The following is a 26,078-nucleotide window of genomic DNA, read 5'->3' as shown; positions in this document are numbered from 1 at the left end:
TTTGGATTAAGGCATGCTCTGCATGAATGAGACAACAGCAGCACAGTAGCACTTTATGGATAAATTTCACAGCTCTAATGGCTAAGCAAATAAAATTTTGTAAAATATAGGCTTCATTTTAGAGCAAAACCCAGTGATCTTCCATCTACCCTTAAGAGAAACAAATGTACATGCAGAGATAGCAAATGACACCTCTGCACAGGAGATATGGAAAAATCAGACTCTATTAGGGGAAAGGAATTTAGTTTTGAGTAATTTAATCAAAGTGAAAATTACAAACATTAGATGTCTGGAGCACTACTTTCCAATGACCATGGAGCCCTCTCCAAAAGAGGGAATCCTTGCTGACAGGAATTTATAGTTTGTTCTGACACAAGAGGCAGTTATAAGTCCCAAATTTGAAAATATGAACATGCACATTGCCAATATGCTGTGTCCTCCAGGGGTTTCCAAATTGTTCACATAAGCACTTTCCATGTGACTGCAAAGAGAATTTTTAATATGCCACCAATATTAATTGTTGAAAAACTTCCAATGCATCACTGTGGATGTTTCTGCTGCACTGCCTAAGTTATGTAGTGGTATTACAGTCCTTTCCTTTTTTATTTGCTTGATTAAAATACTGTACTGGGTTTCTCTGGATGGAGTTCTTCCCTTCACTTATTACACCACCCTTACATGAAAGGAAAAAAAAAACCAAACACTTGACCAAACAAAATCAAACCAAAACCAGACAAAAAAGCAATTGATGAAAAAGCGATCATCACCAGCAGCCCTTTTTTCTTAAAAGTTGCATTCAAAAGGAATGATACAGTTGAGTAATCAGGTTGTCCTATATTTAAATCAACATGATAACTAAAGCCCCAAAACTGAATTATGATCCACTAGCATTAATATCTTAACTGATGTGAAATATTAACACAAGGAATTGCAAAGGACTTAGGATCCATACAAAGGTCTACAATAAATAAGGACTGGCTTCTAGAACAACAGGAAATTTAGCATTGGCAAAGATTATAATATTTGGTTAATGAATTTTTAAGAAATTCAGAACTGTAGTAAAATTACTTTTACAGCAGTGCCTCTAACAGAAGTAATATGACTTTGGATTGGTCATAGTGATTTAGAATAGGCAATACTGGCTGATTTGATTGTATTCTTCATCATGACTGAGAGCAAATTATTTTGACAGGAAAAAGAATAATCAACACTCCAATAATAAAGCAAGAGACAAATATCTAGAGTTCACCAGAAAAAGAACTTAATTACACTTCTCTTTCAGTGACTTTCACTTTCAGTGAAAGAACTATAGCAAACTAATTGCTTTGGTATGATAAACATTTTGGAGAACTTGACTATACAATTTTCTGCAACTGTAGTTACCTAACTTCTCACCTATAACTCTGAAAGCTAGACTTCCTTCCAGCTATCCAAAACTACAACTTTCTTACATCAAAGAGATTAAAATGTTCATAAAATGCAAAGGTATTCAAGAAACATAAGGAATCTCATGTTGCTTCATGTGGTTAGGACATGAACTCCAGACTTGGGCAGTTGCCACCCAAAACAATTACTGCAGCCTCAAACTACCACCTCTTGGAACAATAATGCACAAACAATTCACAGGCTTGGAATGCTTTTTGCCTCATAAATTACTGGCTCTTCTTACAAATGGAAATCAGTAGCATTGATTTGCTACAGGCTAAAAATATTCCAGTCTGAAAAGAAGATTTGATGGTTGCCCTGCATTACTCATGGGATTTTACACACTTCATGACACCATGCTGTAAATCTATTGTGACAAAAATTAATTCTATTAGGCCTGCATGAGAACGTTGAAGTCACAACCCTTTCCACAACTTCACAGAAATACATTTTTTTAAATTTACTTACTTATCCTAAATGTAACACAAAAGGAAAATTATCTTGTCTGAGAAAATGATATGCTTGAGTGACACTTTTAAAAAATGAACCATCAGAAAAACTAATCTCTGGAGCAGACATTCGGGCAATAAAGTGGATGTATTTTTTATTATACCTTTGTGTATCATCATTTCCAATGTTAACTGAGGTGGAAATGAAATCAGATTTTATTTATACATTCTAAGTAAAAGATATTAAAAAAATAATAGCAACTAATAACGCCAGACATACAGGAAAGGAATGTGGGGGATATATAGATATATAGAGAGTATTTCTCAGAGATACACTTTGTTAATACCAAACCATAGAGGTGTTCTCAGGGTCACAGACTGCATTTGTGTCATGGAAGCTAATGACATCTGAGCTATTAGGTTAAAGCTGGGACCTGACATCATCTCTGTACAGTGAAAGAAGTTTCTTGAGGAACACAGAACTCACACTGCAATAGGAGAAGTCTCAAATGCTGTAGCATGGCTTTCAGTTTAATGAATCCTAAATCAATTATTAATTGTTAAAACAGAAACCAAAATTCATCTACCAGTTAGCGGACATAGACATAAATAGGAGGGTCTGGTCAGGCTAAAAGCTAATCTGCTCTGAGTTTGCCTGCAAAGACCACTGCTCTATTATATACTCAGTACAAGCAGCACCCTTTTCTAAATATTTACTGTGAGTGAAAAACAGAAAGTAAGAATTTTATGAATATCAGTTTAAAACTCAAGGCTCACCTGTACATGTCAAAAGACATATGTTAAGTGAAAAGTGTCTTACTAAAAAATGATCATTTTATTTGAAAGACAGAGTAACTTTGATATTTCTATTCATTTTCCATGAGCAGAATCTATATTTATGAATGCTGAAAAAACTACTTACAAAGTGCTATAGACTCTATGTAACCAATTTCACGGCAGATATTGCTTCTATAAAAGGATCCTTTGTATCCAAACCTAAAAACATCCAGCTTCTTTGAAAACAGGTTTGATGGCTTGTGTATTGTTGTCATGGGTTTCAGACACAGCATATCTGCTGACAAACCACCACACTTCAGGAAGGCTTTGTGACACAGTGATACAGGACTAAGTCTGACAGATTAGATATTGGGTGTTTTGAGCTAAAAATGGAAAAATATTTCCAAAAAGAATTAAGTATTTATAGTGATTCACTATAACCAGAATACTTTGGTTGAACTGAATTTAATTAAAATCTTGCTTGATACTTCCCATTATACCCTATGAACAAGGATGACAGATGTAATGTCTTGTTCACATAATCAAACTTTTCACATATACCTTGAAATAATCAGAAGATCAAGTTCAAAACCAAATCAGCAACACACCTGAATTATTTGCTGCATAAATGCCTTTGAGAACACCTGTAACTGAGTAAGCATGTCTCTCATACTGGAAGTTGCAATATAATCTTGTCTTTAAATCTCTTTCATAGTAACAGATATGTTTCCAAAATGTGACTGTGCCTCCATGTGATATTTGCAGTTCTGTAGTTTCCATTTACCCCATCTGCTTTTTTGTAATGAAATTACATGATTCAGACTGTCAGGGTCTTTGGGTACATTGAAATAAGAGATACAGGAAGTAAATATGATCATCCCCACTCTTTAAGAGATGTATCAGTCCCTGTTTTGTTTTGTTGTTTAGTTCCTTAGTTTGGTGCTGAATGCTGAATATACCAAAAATTCTTGTATTAGACTATTTAAGCAACTTCTTTAGCTAAAGAGAAAGCATTTTATTCTAGAAAAACATATCTGCTAGACTATGAATCTAGGAGCATGACCAGAACATTGTTTATCTAACTCCTACCTGCCAAATCATAAGTATAAATCTAGCATGCAATGCATCAAAACTTTCCTCTTTCCTCTAGTGAACCATAAAGCAGAAAACATGAGTGTGAGAGCATAAATGAAAAATATTCCATTATTTCAGTGAGCTTTAGATAGGGTTCTCCACCATATCAACCTCTTAATTTCCACAGAAATATTCAATCAATAGGTTACTAATTAATTTTTTAAAATGAAGTTATTTAACAAGTTACTCAACCTGCTGATTGTTGTCTTATCAATAAACCACATTCCAATGCTCCTTTTAGAAAAAGAGCAAATGGAAATGCATTTTATGTAGTGTGCTTGAGTGCATAATCCAATAATCTAGAAAAGCCATTCATTGTCCCTCCTAAGGTAAGTCTCTGCAAACAGGCACAGAGGACAAGCATAAAACATGTACCACAGCTGGTTTGTAAACTGTCACTTACTTGAGGGTGAGGAAGTTGAAAGCCTTTGAGGTACTGGCTCCTGGGCTTCTGCTGATTGGATTTGAGATTCTCTGAAGTCTTTCTTCTCTTGTTTGGGTGCTGCAGATGTTCCCATAGGCTTTTCCCGGCCAACTAAAACAATGAAATGTAAAATCTGTAACTAGCTGGAAGCCATTTGCTCTTTCTTTCTCAGAAGCTAACAACAGATCTCACAGTTCTTCCACACAATAGACATCAAAATCCTTTCTCTATTGTTAGCAGAATGCTACAAAAACTGGGAACAGAACTGACATACCAATTAAAGTCCATTCAATGTTTTAAAAATCTAAGCAAAAATTTAACATTGATGTAGGAATAAAATGACTTGTTAACATGAAGCTTTCCCCAAAATAATCTTCTCCACCACCAATATGTTTTCTTAAGAGTGGAAATGCTGAAATGAAAATTGCTAGAGGCCATTTGAATAATAAAAAGTAAATTGATATTGCTAATATGAACATGTCAGACCAACAATATTTATTGCTTGCATGGAAAATATTTGTTCCTTTTTATATTCTTTTAGTGGACAACTATATAAATATTCAGGAGGGTTGAAGGCTGCAACAAAGTAATGTTTAGCTTTATTTAATGACTCCAGTAAGCACTGACTTGTTGAGAATTTCTATTGAAAACACTGCTTTTCCAAAGGTTAATAAAGGAAAATAATTTCCTCATTTCTACAAGGACATAGCGATTAAAATATTTCTATCACCCTGCAGCAAACAGGGACAGAACAGTAGGGATGTGCTTGTGGTCACTTTCATAATGCTTCCATCACAGTACACATATATACATATGTATATATGTATAATTGTATATATATACAACAGTATATATGAACATATGCAATTGTAAGAGTGGTTGTAGGTTTTGAGACTCTTTGTGTTAAGATAAGTATGTTCTGATTCTGTTTGGAAAAAATCCAAGAAACTTCTCAAGTGCAAACTGATGTCCATTTAGCCTTTTCACGTGTTGTTTCTTTTCCTGATGTCTGCTGTGAAGTCCACCAGTTAAGAACACATTTCCTGTAGAATTGTGTTTTCTGCAGTTATAATCTAAGTCAGTTGGCTACCTTTCATAGCTAGTTTTTCACCAAATTAAAAACTATTTTCTCCTGAAAGGGGAAAAGACAAGCAGGTACCCAATGACAGTGATCCCGAGTGTGCTGAGACCAAATTTCGGAGTCCTGGCTAGTTGATTAGATCAGCTCTCTACTGAGGAAATATTTTGAGAGCAATAGCTCTCAAATCTGACTAAGGGAAAGAGGAATAATATAATGAATATTCTGGATGGGGAGTACAATGTATTTCACATCACTAAAAAACAAACTGAACACTTCCAACCAGGCCTTCTTGAAAGTGTACTAATATCCTTATAAAATCAAGAAAAACCGTGGTAGAGTTGGCAGCAAGACAACACTTCCCAGGCTTCCAAAATCTGTGCCCAGAATGGGGAATACACCCAGGAAGTCAATGCTGTCTTTATCTTGTCCCCCGTTTCAATTCTCATTTTCAAAAGCTTTGTAGTAAAACAATTGACATCTCCTGTATTATTATTATTAAAATAAAGGAATCAAGCTAACTGAATATGTAGGAGAAATTTAAAAAAAAAAAGAAAATAAAATTTTCACTTTTAAAGCTACTGAAACCAAGGCAAAATGTGTCAATATATATTTTACACTTCTGCTTTAAATTTTGTCCATTAGAAACAGTAATTACTGAATAAAACCATAGGCTATTGAGGAATCACATACATTTGATGACCTGTGGGTAGAAAAAGATATTTCTCTCTCCAGTGTTAACAACTGGTTTAGTTTGGCCATCTGGCAGAAGACCAACATATATCCCTTTATTTTGCACTGATTCCAGACTCACAGATCCAGTTTCCAAATTCTTCTCAATTTTAAAATGACAGTATTCATCACCCTTGCCCTAAGAAATTGATAACAGAAACATGAATTCAACAATTGAATTAATGTAACTAGAAAACTTTTTAATAGTCTTAATTATTACTACTTTCCAGTAATATTTCAGATTAACTTTACATTCTTCACAACATGATACATTACTACACACACAGAGACATACCTGCAACTAATCCCAGTTTATTCCTTTATGACCAGAAAGACTAATCACATAAGTTAGGTAAATGAAAGACCAAGTGAAAGCATTCTGATTTGTTAGGCTTTAGGCAAGGGCTAGGATATATTCAAAGGAGTTTCCCACTTAAACAGTTTCCAGAGGATTAAGGAATGTGAAAATATCTATATCAGAACACATAGGATATCTCTATACAAAGTATATTCATAGCCCAGATTTGCTAATGCTGTATAATATAGCATGTATTAAATAGATGTAACACATTTTTTCCTCAATTTCATAGGATTTACAAGTTTAATTTCAAGACCTTTACTCAATGTTACTTTTTATCTGGACTTCCTGATCCATTGGTGGGAGCACTGCTGAAAAATAAGATACTCACAAAGCCTATATTCAAAATATGGATCAAATATTTTAATCTCTGAAAGTGTACTGGAGACAATGAAAATACTTTCATGGACCTTATATCTGAGTACTTACACAGTTCAATTTCTTATTCAGTTGTCTTAAACTCCCAAATAAGAATTATGCAAAACTATTTCTTACATTTATTAACTTAGATTAACAGAATCACACTTTAAAAGTCAGTGAAGTATTCAGTCACTCACATCTTAGTTATTCTTTAATGGGTTTTATCTGCATCATCTATCTAGCAGTACATAAGTTTTAACTACATCCACATTCTCAATAGTTTAATAATAAAATCAGATCTTTACTGATTCCATCAACTGCCAAATTGACACAACACCTTCTCTTGCTATATTTTTTTCTGCTTTTGCTTTGGCAAATGAAGGAAAATATTTGAAACATTTTTAATCTGAACAAAGATTTCTGTAGTTTTTATGCAAGAAAATTAGTCTCTCCTATCACTGACAATTTACTCAAACTATCTGCAGAGGGAAATACAAACAATAACTGCTTACTGTTCCATCACACTGGTCATCTTTGATCTTCAGATACATTCTTGGTTTGTGCACACTTTCGAACATGCAGAGTCCAGAGCCGATTTTATGCACCTTCCAGTAGGATTCCTGCTGCTGCTGACCTGCTCCACTGCAGCTCCCATCAGATCTAAGGGACAGAGCCTGGCAGAGACTTGTGTTGAGCAGAATGATGGCACCATGATGAAACACACCCTTTAGATCAGAAAAAAAGTCCTCTGTGAACAGCACAGCTTTTCTCCATATTAAATTTTGATACTGATACTGCTCCTACCATTTAGTTTTAAGCACTTACTCATGCATGTCCTTGCATAAAAGATAAAAGACTCAGTCTTAAGTAATTCAAGTATACTCAAAGAGTCAGTCTCAAGTAATTCAAGAAACTGAAACTGCTCCTACCATTTAGTTTTAAGCACTTACTCATGCATGTCTTTGCATAAAAGATAAAAGAGTCAGTCTCGGGTAATTCAAGTATACTTCCAGTCTTTGAATATTTGCTGCTTTCTGCACAGGCACTAACCAGAGCAGTGGAAATCCTTCCCTACTTGCAGCATCTCTGCTTTTTCTTGCTCAGTCAGCTCAGCATAATATCCAGAGAACACGGAGAGTGGCAAATTAAGGAACTTGTCCCTTTTCAACAGCAGCTCTCGTGTGCTACTTTTTGAAGGTCTCACTAGCAAGTTCAGGGTCTCATCTTTCTGTGTTACTGCCCACTCTATTTGCATGTTCCAGCTGCAGCATCGGCACCGCTATCCCGGGAGAGCAGTAAAGGCAACCTTCTCAAGAGCTGCCTACCTGTTAAACTGTAGCTGAGCTCCACCTCGTGGAAGAGGATCCCTTTTTTACCTCGCAAACCTCTGAAACTCCGTTAGAAACAATCTGCTTTAGAACACCAAATTTTAGAAGGGTCTTCCTAATTCTTCTCTTCCCACCTTACCTTGACATGCACAACAAATTCTTTGGAAAGCCCAGCGTATCCCGTTGCTTCATCAGCTACTTTGCCTTGGAGATTGAAAGCCACGGTGTGACCTGGGTAGCTGGCTGACTCGAGAATGGCACAGCTGTTTGGTTGTAGGTGAACACGGAGCTCACAGCAGGCCTTGTCTTTGGCCTAACATATTAAAGAAGGAATAATAAATTATATGAACTATATGGCAAAATCCAAACAACAGAGAGAGCATCGCAACAGAGTTTCTGTGCTGTTCGAATTCCCACAATACTAGCAGTCTAGTACAAAAATCTTTCCCTTTTTAAGATTTGCAATTGTGAAATTGTGGGCTCTGTGGACAGAAATAGTTCATTGTACAATGACACACATCTGGCAATAATATGAAAGATACCTGGGTGCCTCACTTGGAGAATGTATCACAGCCTATAAAAATGGCAAAAAAGTATGAAGCTGACATAGACAGGAAATGAGCCATGGTAACTCTTTGCCACCAGTTCACCTTCTCTTGCCTTTGTGTATGCCCTCATTCATTTATACTGCTCTCACAGAAAACACTCAGAGAATCAGAAGTATTACTTGAAAGAGTAAAACAATACAGTCCATATTTTCCTGCTCAGCTTGGCAGGCTCTGTGATCCCATTTTATAAAATATGTAATTTAATATTTTATCAAAACATTTATCAATATATAATATATAATAATTCAACCCATAACATATCAACCCATCACCATTCTCATATTTAAATAAAACTGAATTTTGATCAATGTAAAATGCTAAGAATCCCTCTAATAATTGATAATACTTATTTACATCATCTTAGAAATTTCAAGACTACAAAGAATTGATATTTCTAGGAAAACTTTTCATTTTCAAGGCACTACCTTCTGAAAAAAAGCTAAAAGAGCTGTCTATCAGATTCAATATATCTATAAAAGTGAGTGGAAAAGTGTATGAATTTTAGAAGTAGTTGTGAAGCAAGTGAGTAAGCATGTCCTCAAAGTACAATTAAGTATGTATTATAAGGCAGATTGCAATTTTGTGTTGCATTTTTGTTCCTCCACTGCCTGAGCAACAGGTATCATGTCTTACAGGTGTCATAAAACATCAAAGACTCCCAAAGCACCCTCAGGCTCATTTCTGAGGCCTTTCACCAGAGGACTGCAGGAGGGGAGGTATTCCCACCTACACTCCTCATTTAAACCCTGTGCAAATATTTACACACATTGACCATCCAGTGCCATTTCACTCTAACCAGCCCTAAGGCGTTCCTTTACAAGAACCTGGATTACTTCCATTTCCTGGGATAGGTCATGCCAATTGGATATTAGGAAAAAGTTCTTCACAAAGAGAGTGCCTGGCCGCCGGAACAGGCGCTCCCGGTGAGTGCTCACAGCACCAAGCCTGACGGAGCTCAGGAAGTGTTTGGACAACATTCTCAGGCAAGTGATGCTACTCTTGGTGCTGTCCTGTGAAGGGCCAGAAGTCAGATTTCCATGATCCTTGCAGGTCCCTTTCAATTCAGGATATTCTCTGATTCTACAATCAGAAGAAATTGAATTCTACAGCTCCATTTATCTATTTGTATACTGGAAGTGCTGAGGAGGAAAGGCTATAGTAAAACTTTGAAGCTGTGCTAGAACAAATCAAAATGCATCTAAACAAACCCTGGATTATACCAGCTGTCTTATGACTGGCATGTTACTTGAAAAAAAATAAAAAACACAAAGGGAAAAGGGGCATTTAAAATAAAGCAAGAGAATTTTTCCTTTTCAGAAAAGAGGAGATATTAGGGTATTCCAGGTAGCTTGTCAGCATGTGGCAAAAAGTATAAATGACATCTTGGAATGGCCTGGTATTTCTGAATTAAACAAAATAAATTAACCAAAAAATAAAAAGTAAACTGTGAGAAAACAAACCCCTATCTCTAAATTCACCTATGTATCAGTAATTTCCTGGGTTCAGTTCTGCAATTCTTCACTTCCTATCTGATTGGAAGTACAGTTATTTATTAGACAGATTTTTAAAACTTTTTTTTAATCAGACAATGGCATATCTTTATGAAGCAGGAATCAGGAACAGCATTTCCTACCTTTCCAGTTACACGGCCACTGACAAGAGCAAGAGCAAGAGATGGCATTTGATGACTGCTGAATATACATATATTTCTCCTTTTGACATTTACATGAAAAAGACCTAAGAGTTAAATTTTTAAAAAAGACAGAAATATGAAAGTCTATTAATTCATATTTGCATTTAATTGCAATTGATGGTTTATAATTTTCAAGGAAAAAGAATTAATTAAGTGTTCAACTCAACAGTTCAACCTCTCTGATCAATAAATTCTCTCATTTGTTCAAGAAAGGGCATCTAGGGACTACTGTCTATTTTGCTACCTTGAGGAGAAAAGCCCTGAGAGGTAATGATAAGGAACAAATTTCTTTTTATCAGCACATATGTTTAAAAAAAAATCCATAAAAAGGAGCTGAGAACTCCAGCATAATGAACTGGGCTCTAGCAATGAATTTAGATGATAAATAACAGATGATGTAGGGAACATAAAGCTCTCAGGTAAGAAAAGAGACTTCATTTTCTCTATCCATATTAGAATTTGTAAAGCAAATCCTGCAACATAACTCATGGCTTCTCAAATTTTAAATCTGGCCAATTTTCCAAACAATTAACTCTTATAGCTACTAAATACTGATGAAAGGCAAATTCTTGCCATTTTTATTGTTCCCAGGCACAACAGTGATTTTTTAAGCAACTGTTCTACCAATCCATTATGTTGCAGTTTTGTAAGATGCAGCTTATATTATAAAAATGGAATAAAATGAATTTATGCATACACACACACACACATATATATATATATATATATATATATATGTATATACACATGTATATATACTCCTTATTAATAAACTCTACCTAAATTTGAACTTGTTATCTTAGATGGATCTAGTTTTTTCTAGCTGTCCTTGCCATGTGAGTTCTGTGGGAGCATCAAACTACAGACTATGGGAAGATTTTCAATTTGGTAAAGGAAAGCCAGTAGCAAGATACCATGTGAGAATTTTTGTGTTTGTGTAAACTAAGCATATATTTTCTGTGTCCTTATAGTTATTAACACATGTATATTTTAAATAAGGAAAATGTTTTGCATGATTATCTACTCCTATCCATTTTAGGAATCTCAATATTAAAGTCTTTCTTTCTTGTATCTCTTATGCATACATCCACAGGGGAAATACTTTACCGTGTTTGTTTTTCTTGTCACCAAGAGCATCAACTCTGCTATCTGGGTAGAGGCAAATGAAGCCACGGGTGACCCTGTTGTAAAATTGAAGTATAACGCCTTTCCGAAATTTCCATTTTTCTGCAGCCCACTAGTTTTGTAAACAACAAACAGAGAAGAATTATAAGAAGATGATACACAGAAATTTGTCATACAAGGCATTCAACTGACCTGATTTCACTCAAAGCATAATTTCAGTGGTTTAAATTAAAATAAAAGGGTATACTCTTACAGCTTTTCCTCTCTTGAGTTCCAGCTCTTGTCCTGTGAGGATAAAAACAGTGTAATTAATTTACAGAGATTCTTCATTTCCTTTGAGACAGTTTTCTTTCCCACCAATTTTCACTTACTTCCTGGAAGCATGCTGGCATCTGTCACAGGCAGTTCTCTAGAAATATTGCCGTCATCTTGTCCCTGATCCAGCCACCTAAGAACCAGAACCCCTTTAAGTAATAACCTTTATTGGTAACTTCCAAAGTATACATGACACTTTTATACAATACTTGCTATTAAAGTCTCATTAAATAAAGCATTAAAGTCTCAAGGCTGACAAACAGCAATACAAAAATCCAGCTTTAGTAAAAAGAGATTAACATTGGCAAAAAATTATTTTTCTTTCTTGTTCTTGGTGAAACGTAAATAAATGCTTTCCCAGACCTAGGTAAAAGGGCCTAACTGAATTGTTACATATCAGAGAACTTGTATTCATCCCAGATCAATAATGAATTGTGCAGTGGTCATGATGTTTGCTCTTCCTGTCTGCAAGAAGGCTACAGCAAGATGCAAATAGTTCCATGCCCTGAAAATCCCTATGCGAGGGGACAAACCCAACAGTGGCAACACTTTCACAATGTCTGAACTATACTTGCACAATGCCTTTGTACACATCTACTTATGCAAGTTAAGTCTAACTCCATTTGAGTCAAAAGCATTCACACACTCAGAGCAAGATAGCAAGCACCGCATCAAGCTCTAACAATAACTAGCACACACTCTGTATTTTTCTGCCTGAAATGGATTTGAACTCTCCCTAAATTATGTATGAACCCAGCATTATAGATCTCTTCATAGCAGTTCATCTCATCTAGAATACAGACTCAAAATTAGGTCAGGCAAGGATGAGGTGCTGTATCTGATAGGCAGAGAGCCCTTACTCACACATAAATCAGTTTCAGTGTGCACATCGCTCACTCTGGGCTGTCTCGGGCAGTTATTTATTCACTCAGAGAAGTGAGAGGAGGAAATAGAATTGGGGTGCCACTGGCAAGCTGCAGCTACACTCTTACGTGACTGGACTTTACCATTCCTAATATTTGTACTGATATTTATCGATTAAGATTTTTCCACAAGGTGTTGAGAATTAATCAGGCATAGATAAAACTGTAAATGAGTTATAGAACAGAAGAATCAGAGCAGCAGCATCTGCAGGGGAAAAGGCAGGGAAAGTTAGGATTGTTTCAAATTACATTGCAGCTCAGTGACAGGTTCAAAGCAAATGAGTAAAGGGGATGTGGTCAGGCATCCACATTTGTGATTGTCATTTCACAGGATGTTAAAGTCTGATCCTGAGCTCAGTGAACCCCAAGTTAATCTCCATACTAACTTCAGTAAATCAGGAACAGTTTGCTCAAGAGACAGCAAGACACTCTTCTGGAAAGCCTTGCATTGCATGACATGGAAGAACAGACAAATCCACTTGGTGTCAGATACAAGGTTTTAGATATGGAAAATATGTAATAAAAGCCTATCTTGACTAGTTCAAAAGGTGCAAGAATGGAAAGTTCTCACACAGAACACTTTATTGCTTTCTCCCTAATTCAAAGACCAGATGTTTGACCAGATACAACTCTTAGAGCTGCAAAAAGAATCAGACCATCTCAACTCACTTCTTAGGAAACACATATTTCCCCTTACGGGACATTTCAGTAGAAAAACTAAGAATAGTTACAAATTTATTAAAAATCTAAAACCCAAATCAAACATAACCAACCTGTGACAAAGAAAAGTATAATCCAAATCTGTTATAGGATCCTTGATTACAACTTTGTCCAGAAACCATCCATTTCCTTAGAAGAAATAAAGTAAAAGACAGAACATTGTTCATGAGAGAAAAATTGATGCATTTAATTATGACAGACTTCCTATAGTTTTCTCTCTTCTACTGGAACTGCAAAATCTGCAGCTCCACTGGCAGATTTAAAGAGTCACAGCCAACCTCATGGGTAGAGGGAGGATAGTGCCTGCTCTAGGTACTCTAGAGCTTCCTTATGGGCCTGCAAGCTGCTGGGTTTCTCCCTGGCTACATCCCTCCCTCCTTTAGCATTGCCACCATATGAGTCTTATTAGTTTGGCCAATCAAAATAACAATAAAATTAGATAGTAGCTTATGATGTCTCAAAGTTGCTGTGTTTAGTATTTAGGTTCAAGAGTTTGAAAAATAGAACTTGTGACTGCAAGCATTTTAAGTTTCACTATTAATTGGGAGTCTAATGACAAGATAGTGTTACAAAAATCTTCAATTGCATCTTTACAGTGCAACTGATAATGTTAATCCATCTAAAATTATAATAGCTCATTTTAACTTTAATACAAGGCAAAATCAATGTCTTAACATGAAAACATTCCCCCTGCTCACAGTTTTTAACAGGGATCAGTAAAAAATTACTATCAGATGCTGTCCTTAACATAATAGTTAAGGGTAGAGCAAAGGTGAGATTTCTGACCTGATCCAAGTCCATTGTGTCCTATAACAATCTTGTACAAACATCCAAGGTGCACAGCTTCAACAGCAAAGATGTCAGTCTGTAATCAACCAACAGAATTTCAGAAAAATCTGAAATACAGAGCATTCTTCAGTCATGAAATTCTGAAGACTCAAAAGCCCTTATGACTTTGTTTTATATAACCCTTATAACTTTGTCAATATAACTTTTGTCCAGATCATCATTTGAAATAATAGCTGATGATAAAGTGAGAGCAAAACAGGAAGGTCAGGTTTCCTGAGACAGAAGTAGAAGCAAGCCCAATCACTTTGCTTATGGGACTAGTGCCATTCAAATGAATGGGATGAGTCAGGAAAGAGAAACCTGTTGAAAACATCAAAGGCTAAACAATTACAATTACAACAGAGTTCAACATTAGAAATGCAGATATAAAATGAAATTTCATTTCCTCTTTGTTTATTAGATCAAATTTTTAGAGGAATGAAAACCAAAAGTACACAGCTTACCTATTTTATAAGTGAAAATTCTCACTTTCAAAAGCACTTGCATGACTTTAGAAAGTATTTGGAACTTAATTAGGGAATTTTGGGGAGCCATTGGAATGTAGTAGTTCTCTCTTTTCTAACTGCACCTTTCTTGGAATTACCACCCACCCAAGAGAGAAAAGCCAGACAAACATATCAAAAAATGCCTTTTCACTTACTTGTCCTTTTAAAAATTTCTTGGGTTTCTGTGACCTGAGCAGCTGTCTTGATCCTGTATCACCTCTTTCTCCATAGACAGAAATATAAATATCAGCCTCAGTTCCAGCATTCCACAGGTCTCCAGTTGTCACATGCACTTTGTAGACAGTCACTGACAATAAAAGATGACAACTTTTCATATCACAAGCACTATTATATAGTTACAATAACATCTAGCTGGCTGTGGAGTCCAAAGATATCTGTGTCAAGGACAGGGTATAAAACTTAAAAAATCCTATTCAATAAAATAAAATATAAAATTGCTTTTATGCTTTTTATGGTTGCTGTATTTATTATTGTGTCTCAGACTCTCATTTGTGGGGAATGCAAAGAGAAGTTAGTTCTAAACGCCCAGTAGCATATCTTGGTCCTTCACCATCATTTGAAATCATCATAAACTGAAAAGTAAATAATGTAAGTCCAAGATTACTGTCACTATAAGAATCTATGAGATCAAAACTACAAAAACAATTGGAGCCATTAACATTTTGAATACACTGGTTAACCAAATAGACTAAAACCTAGCACCATAAGTTTAGCTTTCTAGGACCTCAAAACTCAGAAAACTGCATTGTTTTATTATTTTAGTAATTCATGCTGCAGGACAAAATCATAGGATACTTTGGTTTGGAAGACCTTTAAAGACCATCTAGCCCTTGCCATGGTCATGGACATCCTCAGCTACATCAGAACCATGTCCAGCCTGATTTTGAATGTTTCCAGGGATAGGTAATCTCTCTGTATTCCAAATGGAAATTCTTTAAAGTATATACATTTAGAATGGAACAACTAAGATTTAATTCAATAAATAATTTTATTAATAAGAATGGATATTTCAAGTAAAACTAAATTTGAATTAAAATATGATTAAGCTAAAGACTATTTTATGATCTACATAAAAATATCTACCAGTATAAAACTGTGTTCCTTAAAATGCAGATGTAGGAATTCCTTAAAATTCAGAAGTAAGATAAAACATACAATCATAATGTTCAGTATTAACATGGGAAAGAAAAAATTATGCCAACATACACTAACAATATTTTGTTAGACCAGATGAAGTACAGAAAGAATGAAACGGGAAGAGAAAACCTCATTTTCTGGCACACAAGCTCTTCTTCCAAGGGTAGATGTCCGTGCGCTTCTCTGTCTTGCAAGCAGAAAAGAGTTTCTGAACCACTGGGTTCGAAACAACATCAACATTATCATCATTCAATTGTCAGTTTCTATTTGAAACACATTATGAAGCTTGGCTGCAATTCTCTGAAGGAGGTTGCTTCCAGATCTCACTCTTCTGATGGCCAAACACCTTCCTTTAATAAGCACTGAAGATATCTGCAATTATGCTAGATGGCTGATCAGTGTTACAATTTTTCCATTCATCCTTATTCTTTTTGTTATTATCTCTCATTTATTTGCATGAGCTTTTTGTGTTTGTTACTAAACAAGCTATCTTTAAAGAATTCAATTTGAATAATGGTAATAATTTAGCAAAAACACTAAACAGCCTGCACAGGTTTTAACGTGCCTTCACAGAACACTAGTGCTAGTTTCCTTCTGGAATGAGAGTTAACTCATTTTGAGACCAGAGCCTCTGAGCTCCTCTGAAATATGTGGCAAAGGCCAGCCATATTTAACACACAGAAGCTTTTGACACTCTTTAGCTAGCAGCATAATCAGGCACTATCTTTCCCAGTGTAAGTCTGTCTCAATACTCACCATAGTTTTCATTTAGCAACTGTTAATTCCTACAGCATTTTACCCACATAATTTCACATGTCACCACCTGATCTATTTACCTGCCCAACTTTTTCTTTGCAGCACCCACATGAACACACATTTCATGAACAGACCACAGAAGAAGGAGAGAATTAATGTCTCTAGACCAACAATTCCATGCATAGGACCACAATGCTCTATTACAACAATTTCCTCCTTCAATAACTACCTACTTTCAAATTCCTGCAAGACGAAAAGCAAAGGTCCACCAGCTGCCAACACTGTGTATCCCTGATTTATTCTCAGGATATAATTAATGACTGTGTCATAAACCATGAGCAGACAGGGAAAAAGTAGAATGATAGAGGATAAAACGTCAAAGGAATGCTGCTCATTCCTCCAGCATTATAGCAACAAAGTCTCTATGTAACACTTCTTAACAGTTTAATTCCCATGTTTTTCCTTTGAATAAAAAAGAATGTCAAATCAGAGAGTGCTTCAGCCTCTTTTTATTCAGAAATTGGTTTTAAAGTGCCTCTCATCATCTCTCTTTCACATTGAATCTAGACCCCTTCACTGTTCTGTTATCAAACTATCTTCTCTGAAGTTAAAAGCTGTGTTCCCTTTACACTGTCTCATGCAGAAATATAACACTTGCAAAAAGACATAGGGGCCGTCTTTCAATTACTAAATCTGAGATGAAACTGCCTTCTCCAAAGCCTTCTACATGACCCCTTTTACACTGAAGCTGGTAGAAATGCACAGAAGCTCTTTTCTTCCTCCCTTGTGTTAGAGAGAAATTGTTAACTACAAAATGCAGATTGAGAGGTTGGTTGTAAGCGTGCCTTTGTGCTTTTCATGCATGAAGATTACTCCATAATAAAAATCTTTTATTGTACCTTCATTTCAGAAACAAGGAAAGTTGCTACTCAGAAAGAGCCCAAAAATTAAGATGATCAGAGAGTCACAGAATATTCTGTGTTGGAAGGGACCCACAGGGATCATTGACTAAAATTCTTAAGTAAACAGCCCATATAGGGATTGAATCCAGAATCTTGGCATTTTTAGCACCATTTGCTAACCAACTGAGGTCTACATCTCAGGATATTTAAACAAGAGAACATTTGGGGAAGAAAATACGCTGCAAATAGGGTATATTCAATACAGTATGTCAATTATCATTAATTAGCATTTATTCAAAGGGGTGAGGAGGCACTTGACTTTTATACCACTGTGTTTTTATGTCCCCCTATAAAAACAGTATTGGTCTCCTGACCAAAAAGACCAAACCTGTTAGGAAGTAGGCTGAGTGCGTCTGAGGCTTCTTTTGTCATGAAGATCATGACCACCCAAAACCAAAAATCATTTTGGTTAATGTGGATGGGCCTCTCTTTCTCTTATGAGCCATTGACATCTGCTAGTACTGGGGGAAATCTCTCCCATTATTCTTTTTCTCTTAAAACATACTTATGGGGCACAAGCCTGGTTTTTTATGATCTTCTTGTCAGGTTCTTAATCTCAGAGCTCAGTCATCACAGAGAAGCATAAATATAACTCCAGGCCACCCATCTCTTTATTACAAGAGTAACTGCCCCAAGGTATGTTATCCCACATCCATGGATCATTTTCTGGACTTCTGCCCCTCGATTTTATTTGTATATATCCTCTTCCTCTAGCCTGCACCCACAATATCTGTTACCACTGAAATACTTGTTACAATTTCAACTTTGCAAGATCAACACAAGGGACCATAGACACACCATAACACACTGGTAAATTGTTAAACACTCTGAAAAAGGGGTTTCATAATTTTTAGAGAACTTAGAATGGAAGTTTCTCTCATCTTGTTTTGTCCTCTTCAGCTGATATGACTTTTGTGGGGAAGAGGACATGTCCCAGGTAGATCTTGTTCTAGTGAAGTCCTAGCACAAGTAATACCAGTGGTGTTACGGCGTTTTTCCCTCTAGCATCACACCCCAATAGGATGAGAATCTGCCACAGCATTCTTGCTCCTTCACCCCCATCTCTCCCAGGACACATTGTTCTTGCTAAGCTCTTGTAATTTTCTTATAAATTGTCCAGAAAAGGACAATGCCAATTGGAGAGACAGGAAGAATAAGCACAGACTTTCCACCCCCTTTCACTGATCAAGCAGAGGGATCATTAGCAACGTCAGGGACTGGTGTGGTAGAGCAGGACACTAAAACAGTGCAACAACAGCAACACTCAATTATTTTCATATCCTTTGGAATCATTCACCTTTAGAATTACAATACAATCTCTCTGTGAATAATGGATATTTTAACACTTATAGCCTCCTGAAATATTTATTCCGCAAGTTTTATTCCACATACAAAAATTAAAACTATTCTGGAAGTCTGAGCCACCTACCATAAAGACACTTAAACAGCAGCTGCAATAGCAACACTGGAGCTATAATTCTCAGTTATTGAAAACAGAGTTTGTGATCTGGCTCATATGCTATCTTCATGGTGGTTACGTCTGACATGTCTTTACTATTGCCTTTATTTTAAACCAAACATAAGCACTGAAAATCTTACCAAACAAGGAGTCCACTTTAAGAACATGTGAAATTCAAAGCATTAAAGTCTCTCTCATTTCCTTTTCAATGCTTTTTAACTTTTTACAGTTAAAATGTACACAGTATACTGTGCATATGGAATATGCAGAGTAGCAAGAAGAAAGCAAAGTAGAAAAAGTGTTGTGGCAGCCAAAAATATAGAGGGCCTGATGAAAAATAACGAACTCACCTGTACTGACAACAGTCTGGGGTCTGACTTTGCTGACGTTGTATTGTGCTTACCTGGAAGAATAGGCTGACCCTGCTGTAAAACAGGAAGCTCCACAGATATTTCTCCATCAGACTGGTCCTTGGCCAGCCATCGGTTTGCAGGGAAAGAGAACTGCTCCCCTGAGAAAAGGTTCAGCAACTGCACCTAAATAGCACCAACAATTCCAATTTAACTTGCTGATCTCAGAGCAGATGAACAGAACATAAAATGTGTGGGATGCTGTTGAAATCTGTGCAGGTAGAGCTTTGCGGATAACCACAAAACTATGGGTTTAGAGCATTTCTGCTCCAGCTGCCCAAACTTGACTTTTCACTGTCATATTTGAAAGCTCAGGGCAGAGTAACTCAGGTGCAACCAAGAAACACATTTTTGTCAGCTCAGGAGCATTCCCACAAGCTCCAGCTATTGTTCCAGCTGGCACATCCATGGGGGCTGGCACTAGGTGGCATGGCTTACCACAGACAGAACTTCTCACCAGGAAGCTTGTCAATGCTTGTATCTCTATTCCTTACACTTTTATCAGAACAGGAATTAAAGGGGCAGGTTGTAATTCTTCAGCACTCCCTGTGACATAAATAAACCATAAAGTGCCCCAACTAATCCCAGCACCAATTGAGGCCTACATAATGCCCTACATTATTTTCTTCCATGCCCAGGTTCAAGCATGTAGCAGCAAAAAGACCATATGCAAACCCGCTGAAGGAGGAAAAGAGGTTACTTTGTACTTCAAAGTATTCCTTAGTAAGCGCTTCAGAGGCTGCTGTATGTTCTAATAGTCCCTGATTATGCTAATTTATACCCGTATCTACACTAGATTTTGAATCGGCAGAGAGAAGGGAAAATACTCCTACTTGTAGTTCCACCCTGTGCTTTGCAGAATCTAATCTCCCTAATTTGAATATTGAACAAACTCAGATTTACTGGAAACATTTTTATCTCTTTTGCTGCTTGAATATTAAACTTTAAAGACAAAGAATCATCTCATCTGAAAAACCTGGAACACCTTAGCCTGTCAGCATCTGGTGATGAAACCTGAAAGGGAAATTTGGCTTAGCAAAGCAGCACCTTTTCCTGGTCTGATATCATCTCAGTGCAGATACAGACACAGAAACCATGTGGACCCTGATGGAGGACTAATGTACATAACTACCAGAAAAGCTCTGAGTTGTCGAAAATGCTCTTTTCATTTTAGTTAATCCCAAAAAAAATGTAGGTTTCCCAAGAAACAGTGATGCTAAGTGTCTGTAGGTTGTTCCTCTTGTTTGAAGTCTAGAAATCAATGACTGTATTCCTTTGTCTCTGAACCATAAAAAACACTATCTGTAAGGTTTGAATGTATTTCCTTTGGTTTTTTTTCTTTTCTTTGATTTTCTGCCCAAAATTGCAAAGAAGGAATGACCTGGCACTGGTACCACTCCCTAAAATCTGTATCTGATTGACTGAGATTCCATAAAAAGACAATTAAAATTTATAAATAAATAACTAGTGGACACACTGAAGTGTTGCAGTGTTTAAAATTTTACTGTTGATTTCAATTAATATATCCTAGGTGGAAAGAAGGTTAATAATAACTTTTCATTTTTTTCTCTTTCCTTTTATTTTTTGTTAGACTTCCTCAGTCTCATTTTTAAATGTCTGTCTCCAAAACTCAGTACAGCTGGAAAACTAATAGCTAAGTTTTATAATCAAGCAGTCATCAATCACTTGAATTGAAAGAGATATAATCCCTATAATTCTATTAGGAAATCTCTTAGAGTGATAACAGTTTAGTCCTAGATAGGCAATATTTCAGTGTAGACATGAACTGGTTAGAGGTATGAACTCACAAGATCTTGCCTAAACTTCAGTTAACACTTCCCAGATCTCTTCCTTCTGAGTCACGGGCCCAGGTAAGCATCATAGCCACAGATTTTGAGCACTGATCAATGAATATTTGACTTCAGTGAGCACTTTGCATTTGATAGATCTAGATATACCATGAAGTATAATTTAAACATTGAGTTTACCAGCAGCTTCTAAAACTCTTCATAAACTGCAGTCTCTTAACTGAAAGATAAGAAGCTCTGCCACAAAGATGGAAGGTTTTCAGGCATGCATAGGCTATAATTGGCATACATAGTATCACACTGGATATTAGGATAAAAGTCAGATCCTTTAATTTCCAGTCCAGAAACCTCTATACCATGCTTCCTAACCAAACCTTGAAATGCACCTAGCTCATTCTCTTTGCTTTATTATATTTGCTTAACCTGCATCAAGATATTTTTTACATAAGGAGGGAAAAGGAGCTCTTGTCTTTTTCTTGTCAGAGACACAAAACTAGAAACATTTGCAATGTAACTCTTGTGCTGTGCATAGGGACCCATAGGTATCAGCTACAGATTTGGGGAGGACTTGTCTAGGCTGGGTCCCATGACTTCATGGGTTTAAACAAACTCCAGGCACTATTCTTTGTAGCATACAAAGACTGTAGAAGACTCAGACTATAGCAGCTAAGTTAAGCAGTCTTCCTTGCTGCCCAGCCACACATTTTTAAAGAAATGTAATATATTAAATTGCAAACAGGCAACCCCAGACATCATAAGCTGCTTTAACTCCACACAAAACCATTCCTTCATAAGTAATCCCTTAAATGAAGGTGAAAGCATTTGATGAGGCTAATATAATCCTAGGGATTTTTTTCCTCTATTCATATTTTGAACCCACTGTCATAGTGACTGCTTTCAGACAGGTAAAATTCTTCCTCATTGCTTTTACCTCTTTGCAGTGCCAGGCAGGGGAGTTTCCTGCATTTGTATGTCCTATACGAATTTTGTAGAGATGTCCTATGTTCCTAGTATTGACCTGTAAAAGAAACACAACTATGAAACACATGTGACAGAAATTGATTTAGTAAATGTAAGGTGAGACTTTTAATTCGAGGAGTTAAATATTCTGACATTTAAACCAGACTTTCCAACATATTTCACTTCAGATAATTCTTAGATATTTGGGTCTTCTAAAAGAGAGCTCTCAAAAATCACATTGGCCTGCCAATCCATTTAAATATCCAGGAAGTTCCTGCAGTAATTCCTGGCTGAATATTTGCCTCAGTGGGAGATGAATAGAGACCATACATACAACTAAAAAACAAAAGTGTCTTGACCATAAAACCTGTCTCAGTTTAGCATCTATACTAGTAACTTGCTCCAAAATTATTTTGGCTCCCATATACCTCTGAGTTTCTCCCTACCCCTCCAGGAGTGTCTGCCTTACAATTTTTTTGGAAACAATTGTGTTCAGCTTTGATGCTTCTTTTTACAAAACAATTCAATTAAATCAAGTTAAAAAGCTGTATTTGAAAGATTAGCTGTTCGGCAGGCTGTATGAATATGACCAGTACAGATAACAGGGTGCTGAGGGAATAACTTTATGTGAAGGTTATTCAAACAACCTTACTATGAACTTAAGTGTAGAAATAGAAAGCTTATCTTCAAGGAACTGGAAGTACACCATCAGTCTTCCTTCCTCACTGTATAATTTATTTTTTTACAATGTAGGCTTGATTTTCTCTCTTGTTGTTTTCCATAGAATTAATTTGCATGTTTTCATTGACATTGTATAGATGGGTGTGAACTGAGTTACCTGTATCATGGATTTTCCTGAACTTGGTGTTATAAATTATAAAGAGGCAGAGCAGCGAGGACAGACCACAGTTATGTGCAAATATAGTGCACTCAGAGAGCCTTTTCTCTTTCTATACATTTCAGAGTAGGCTCTCCTTAATTGTATTCAATGCTATGGGTGCTTGCCTAACAGAGGAATCCTAGATCTCAAACAATGGACCGTCCTCCATATTTTGCACTTAAATGTCATTGTGACTTTTAAGTAGTGAAATTAATTTCAGTAATGGCAACAGGAAACAGCCAGCAACATCTGCTGTGAAGAGGGTCTTTTAATCTGTCAGACCTGCTTACTTGTTTTATCCACTCCTTTCAATCTGGCTGGTTTTGATATCATGGATGGAGAATGACATTTTTTTTATCAGGGGTGCTGGATTCTTCTGAGGAAAGGGATAAAACTGCACTTCCTGCATCCCAAACATCTACAGGCAACTGTGGAAAAGGTGAGCTCTTCATCAATGCTGGCATCAAACACCTTTTCTCAGAAGGGGAGTTGCTACACTGGATACTAATGATGGAAGCATCTGTTTGTCATATGGCCCTATAACAGACACATGTAGACAGCCCCTATATACACACTAAAGCTATGCAGATTGTGATAAAGGACCTAGTCTGGCTCACCTAAATCACCCATTATAAGACTGAGCAAGAATTTGTTTGTGTAACTGTAAGCAGAAGTAGTTTCAGATAGATTTATTGCAGGTATAAAATTTGCCTCTATTTCAATAAAGCAGCAGGTGTTTAACAAGGTTAAAATTTTACTCCATATGCTAATTTTTCACTTCCTCATTTAATTTTTAATATTGTAGCCCTGTTTCAAATTTGAAAATGAAAAAAGTATCTGTTGTATGTTTATTGAAATTTTCTTGGGCACAATGCAAATAAAACAGTAGTTGCTCTTCAACAGACAATAAACATGTTGAATCAAATAAATTTTGGATAAGTGAGTGGGAAAGGATACTAAATTTAGCTCTACATTTAAGTCTTGTTTCTCATTTCTAGACATAGGCAATACACAAAAAGCTGCCTTTTATCACACAGAATTTGAAATGTCATGTGATCTGGCAGGAAGCAAGAGGGCAACACAATGAATATATATTACTTACTGTGAAGATGTCTTCATTGCCTCTCTGAAATAATTTTCCCTTCTCTCCATCAAGAAAAAGAGGACCTGAACTGCCACGATCCCCATACAATGTAATATAAACCTTTGAGCTTGTTCCTGCGGATGGTACATCACTGGTGAGGACTGACACATTCCATTTCCTAGCTATCAAAAGATAAATAGACTCGCTGAATTACTTAAACTCAAGATTCTTAAATAAAATGCATTTGGTAATCAAAATTCTAAGTAATAATGTGTCAATGAATACAGAAATGTGTGTTTCACAAAATTACAGCAGGCAAATATTGAGTTTTCTATATTTGGCATGTCAAGAAACATCAGGTGGCATTCATACCTTTTATTCTAAATGTCCTATATGACCAAGTCAAATTTAAATGAACAGATATCACCTTTCAATGACAGTTTTGAAATATTGTATTAAATACGGGGTTCTCTTTACTTAGAATATATTAGCTCTACTCAATGCAGTGCTGTGTAATGACAGCCTTGACACTCGTCACTTTAAACATTAGGGACCCTGAAAGCAAATTAGCTCTACTGAAAAAGAGCTGTTTAAGAAAGGATCTGTATCTCTGCAAAGGTGTGATCAGCTACACAGATGTAACAGCTTGTTTGGAACACACTGAAGCTTTACCAGCACAGGAAGAACTTTGATCTGTTGGAGAAAATCCAGATGAGGTCAGCTAGCTGATCTGGTAGGAGGAAAGTCTGAGAGAATTGGGTTTATTCAGCCTGGAAAAAAGAAAACTTCAGGGTGGCCTTCCAGTAACTGAAAGAAGCCTACAGGAAAGATGGAGAGGGACTATTTACAAGAGCAGGTAGTACAGGAAGAGGGGCAATGGCTTCAAATTGAAAGACAACAGTTTTAGATTAAAGATTAGGGAAAAATTCTTCACTGTGAGAGTGGTGAGGCACTGGAATATGTTAAGCAGAGAAGCTGTGGACGTCTCAGCTCTGGAAGTGCTCAAAACCAGGCTGGATGGAGTCTAAGTGGAAGGTATCCCTGACCACTGCAGGGGTGCTGGAACTAGGTGGGTCTTAAGGCCCCTTGAAACCCAAATGATTAATTCAGTTCAAATTAGCTGGTGATTGAATTCCTTGTTTTGCTTTGCTTGTGTGTGCACCTTTTTTGTTACCTATTAAACTTTAGCTCAACCCAGGAATCTTCTCTATTTTTCTCTCTCCAATCTTGCTGGTAGGGAATTAAGCAAGCAGCTGAGTGGGGCTTAGTTCTGATTAGGCCTAATCTGTGACACAAGGTGAGAAAATTGTATTAACTATTCCCCATAACTCTTACAGTGCATCAACATTGCAATTAGATTAATGACATTTTCTATTATTAGTACTATAAAAGTCAAGGTATTTGTTTAATAGTGATACATTGAAAAAGTAAATTATCTTCTTTTCCTCTGACATCCTTATAATTAAGAGAAATATGACTTATACATTTCAGGTTAGAGGAAATAGAAAAAAATATTTATATAGGAGAAAAACTTGAGAAAATATCTGATTTTGTTGATAGATACCGAGGAAAAAGACTTTTTTAAGTAAATTACCATGATGACTTTGGGACACATGTATATAAAATAACCATGAGCATGCTGAGGATGGAAATTAGAAAACATTCAAGACAGACATCAGAAGCAGGACTCAAGCTCTAGAACATCTCTCTGGTGAAGCTGTAATGACTACAGAGAAAAATATTTAAAATGAGACTTACTACTAAGTGGAATTACTTACCTAATTGTGTAATTTCCTTCTAGCAAGCAGATAAACTAGA

The 26,078-nt window shown here is 36.3% G+C and overlaps 1 protein-coding gene across 12 annotated transcripts in view; it reads right to left on the bottom strand.

The window, feature by feature from the left end:
- The window catches only part of RP1 (RP1 axonemal microtubule associated), a 198,606-nt gene that overhangs the window by 133,614 nt on the left and 38,914 nt on the right, over positions 1-26,078 (bottom strand). For all 12 annotated transcript variants that reach the window (XR_014952910.1, XR_014952905.1, XR_014952903.1 and 9 more), the window contains 14 exons: positions 24,279-24,442; positions 22,268-22,354; positions 19,522-19,654; positions 14,939-15,090; positions 14,236-14,314; positions 13,503-13,578; positions 11,863-11,939; positions 11,745-11,776; positions 11,474-11,603; positions 10,307-10,410; positions 8,205-8,378; positions 7,250-7,462; positions 5,981-6,158; positions 4,189-4,320 (listed from right to left, as the gene is read on the bottom strand). Coding sequence is in view for 4 of the 12 variants with exons in the window: in XM_085572110.1 (XP_085428236.1) it covers positions 4,189-4,320; positions 5,981-6,158; positions 7,250-7,462; positions 8,205-8,378; positions 10,307-10,410; positions 11,474-11,603; positions 11,745-11,776; positions 11,863-11,939; positions 13,503-13,578; positions 14,236-14,314; positions 14,939-15,090; positions 19,522-19,654; positions 22,268-22,354; positions 24,279-24,442 (1,731 nt within the window). In the remaining 8 variants the exon portion in view is untranslated. The remainder of the gene's footprint in view (positions 1-4,188; positions 4,321-5,980; positions 6,159-7,249; positions 7,463-8,204; positions 8,379-10,306; positions 10,411-11,473; positions 11,604-11,744; positions 11,777-11,862; positions 11,940-13,502; positions 13,579-14,235; positions 14,315-14,938; positions 15,091-19,521; positions 19,655-22,267; positions 22,355-24,278; positions 24,443-26,078) is intronic.

This window comes from Lonchura striata, chromosome 2 (assembly GCF_050655825.1).
Source record: "Lonchura striata isolate lonStrDom1 chromosome 2, ASM5065582v1, whole genome shotgun sequence".
In the NCBI taxonomy this organism is placed as follows: Eukaryota; Metazoa; Chordata; class Aves; order Passeriformes; family Estrildidae; genus Lonchura; species Lonchura striata.
The sequence above is the reverse complement of the archived record's forward strand: the minus strand, read 5'-3'. Positions and strand labels throughout refer to the sequence as shown.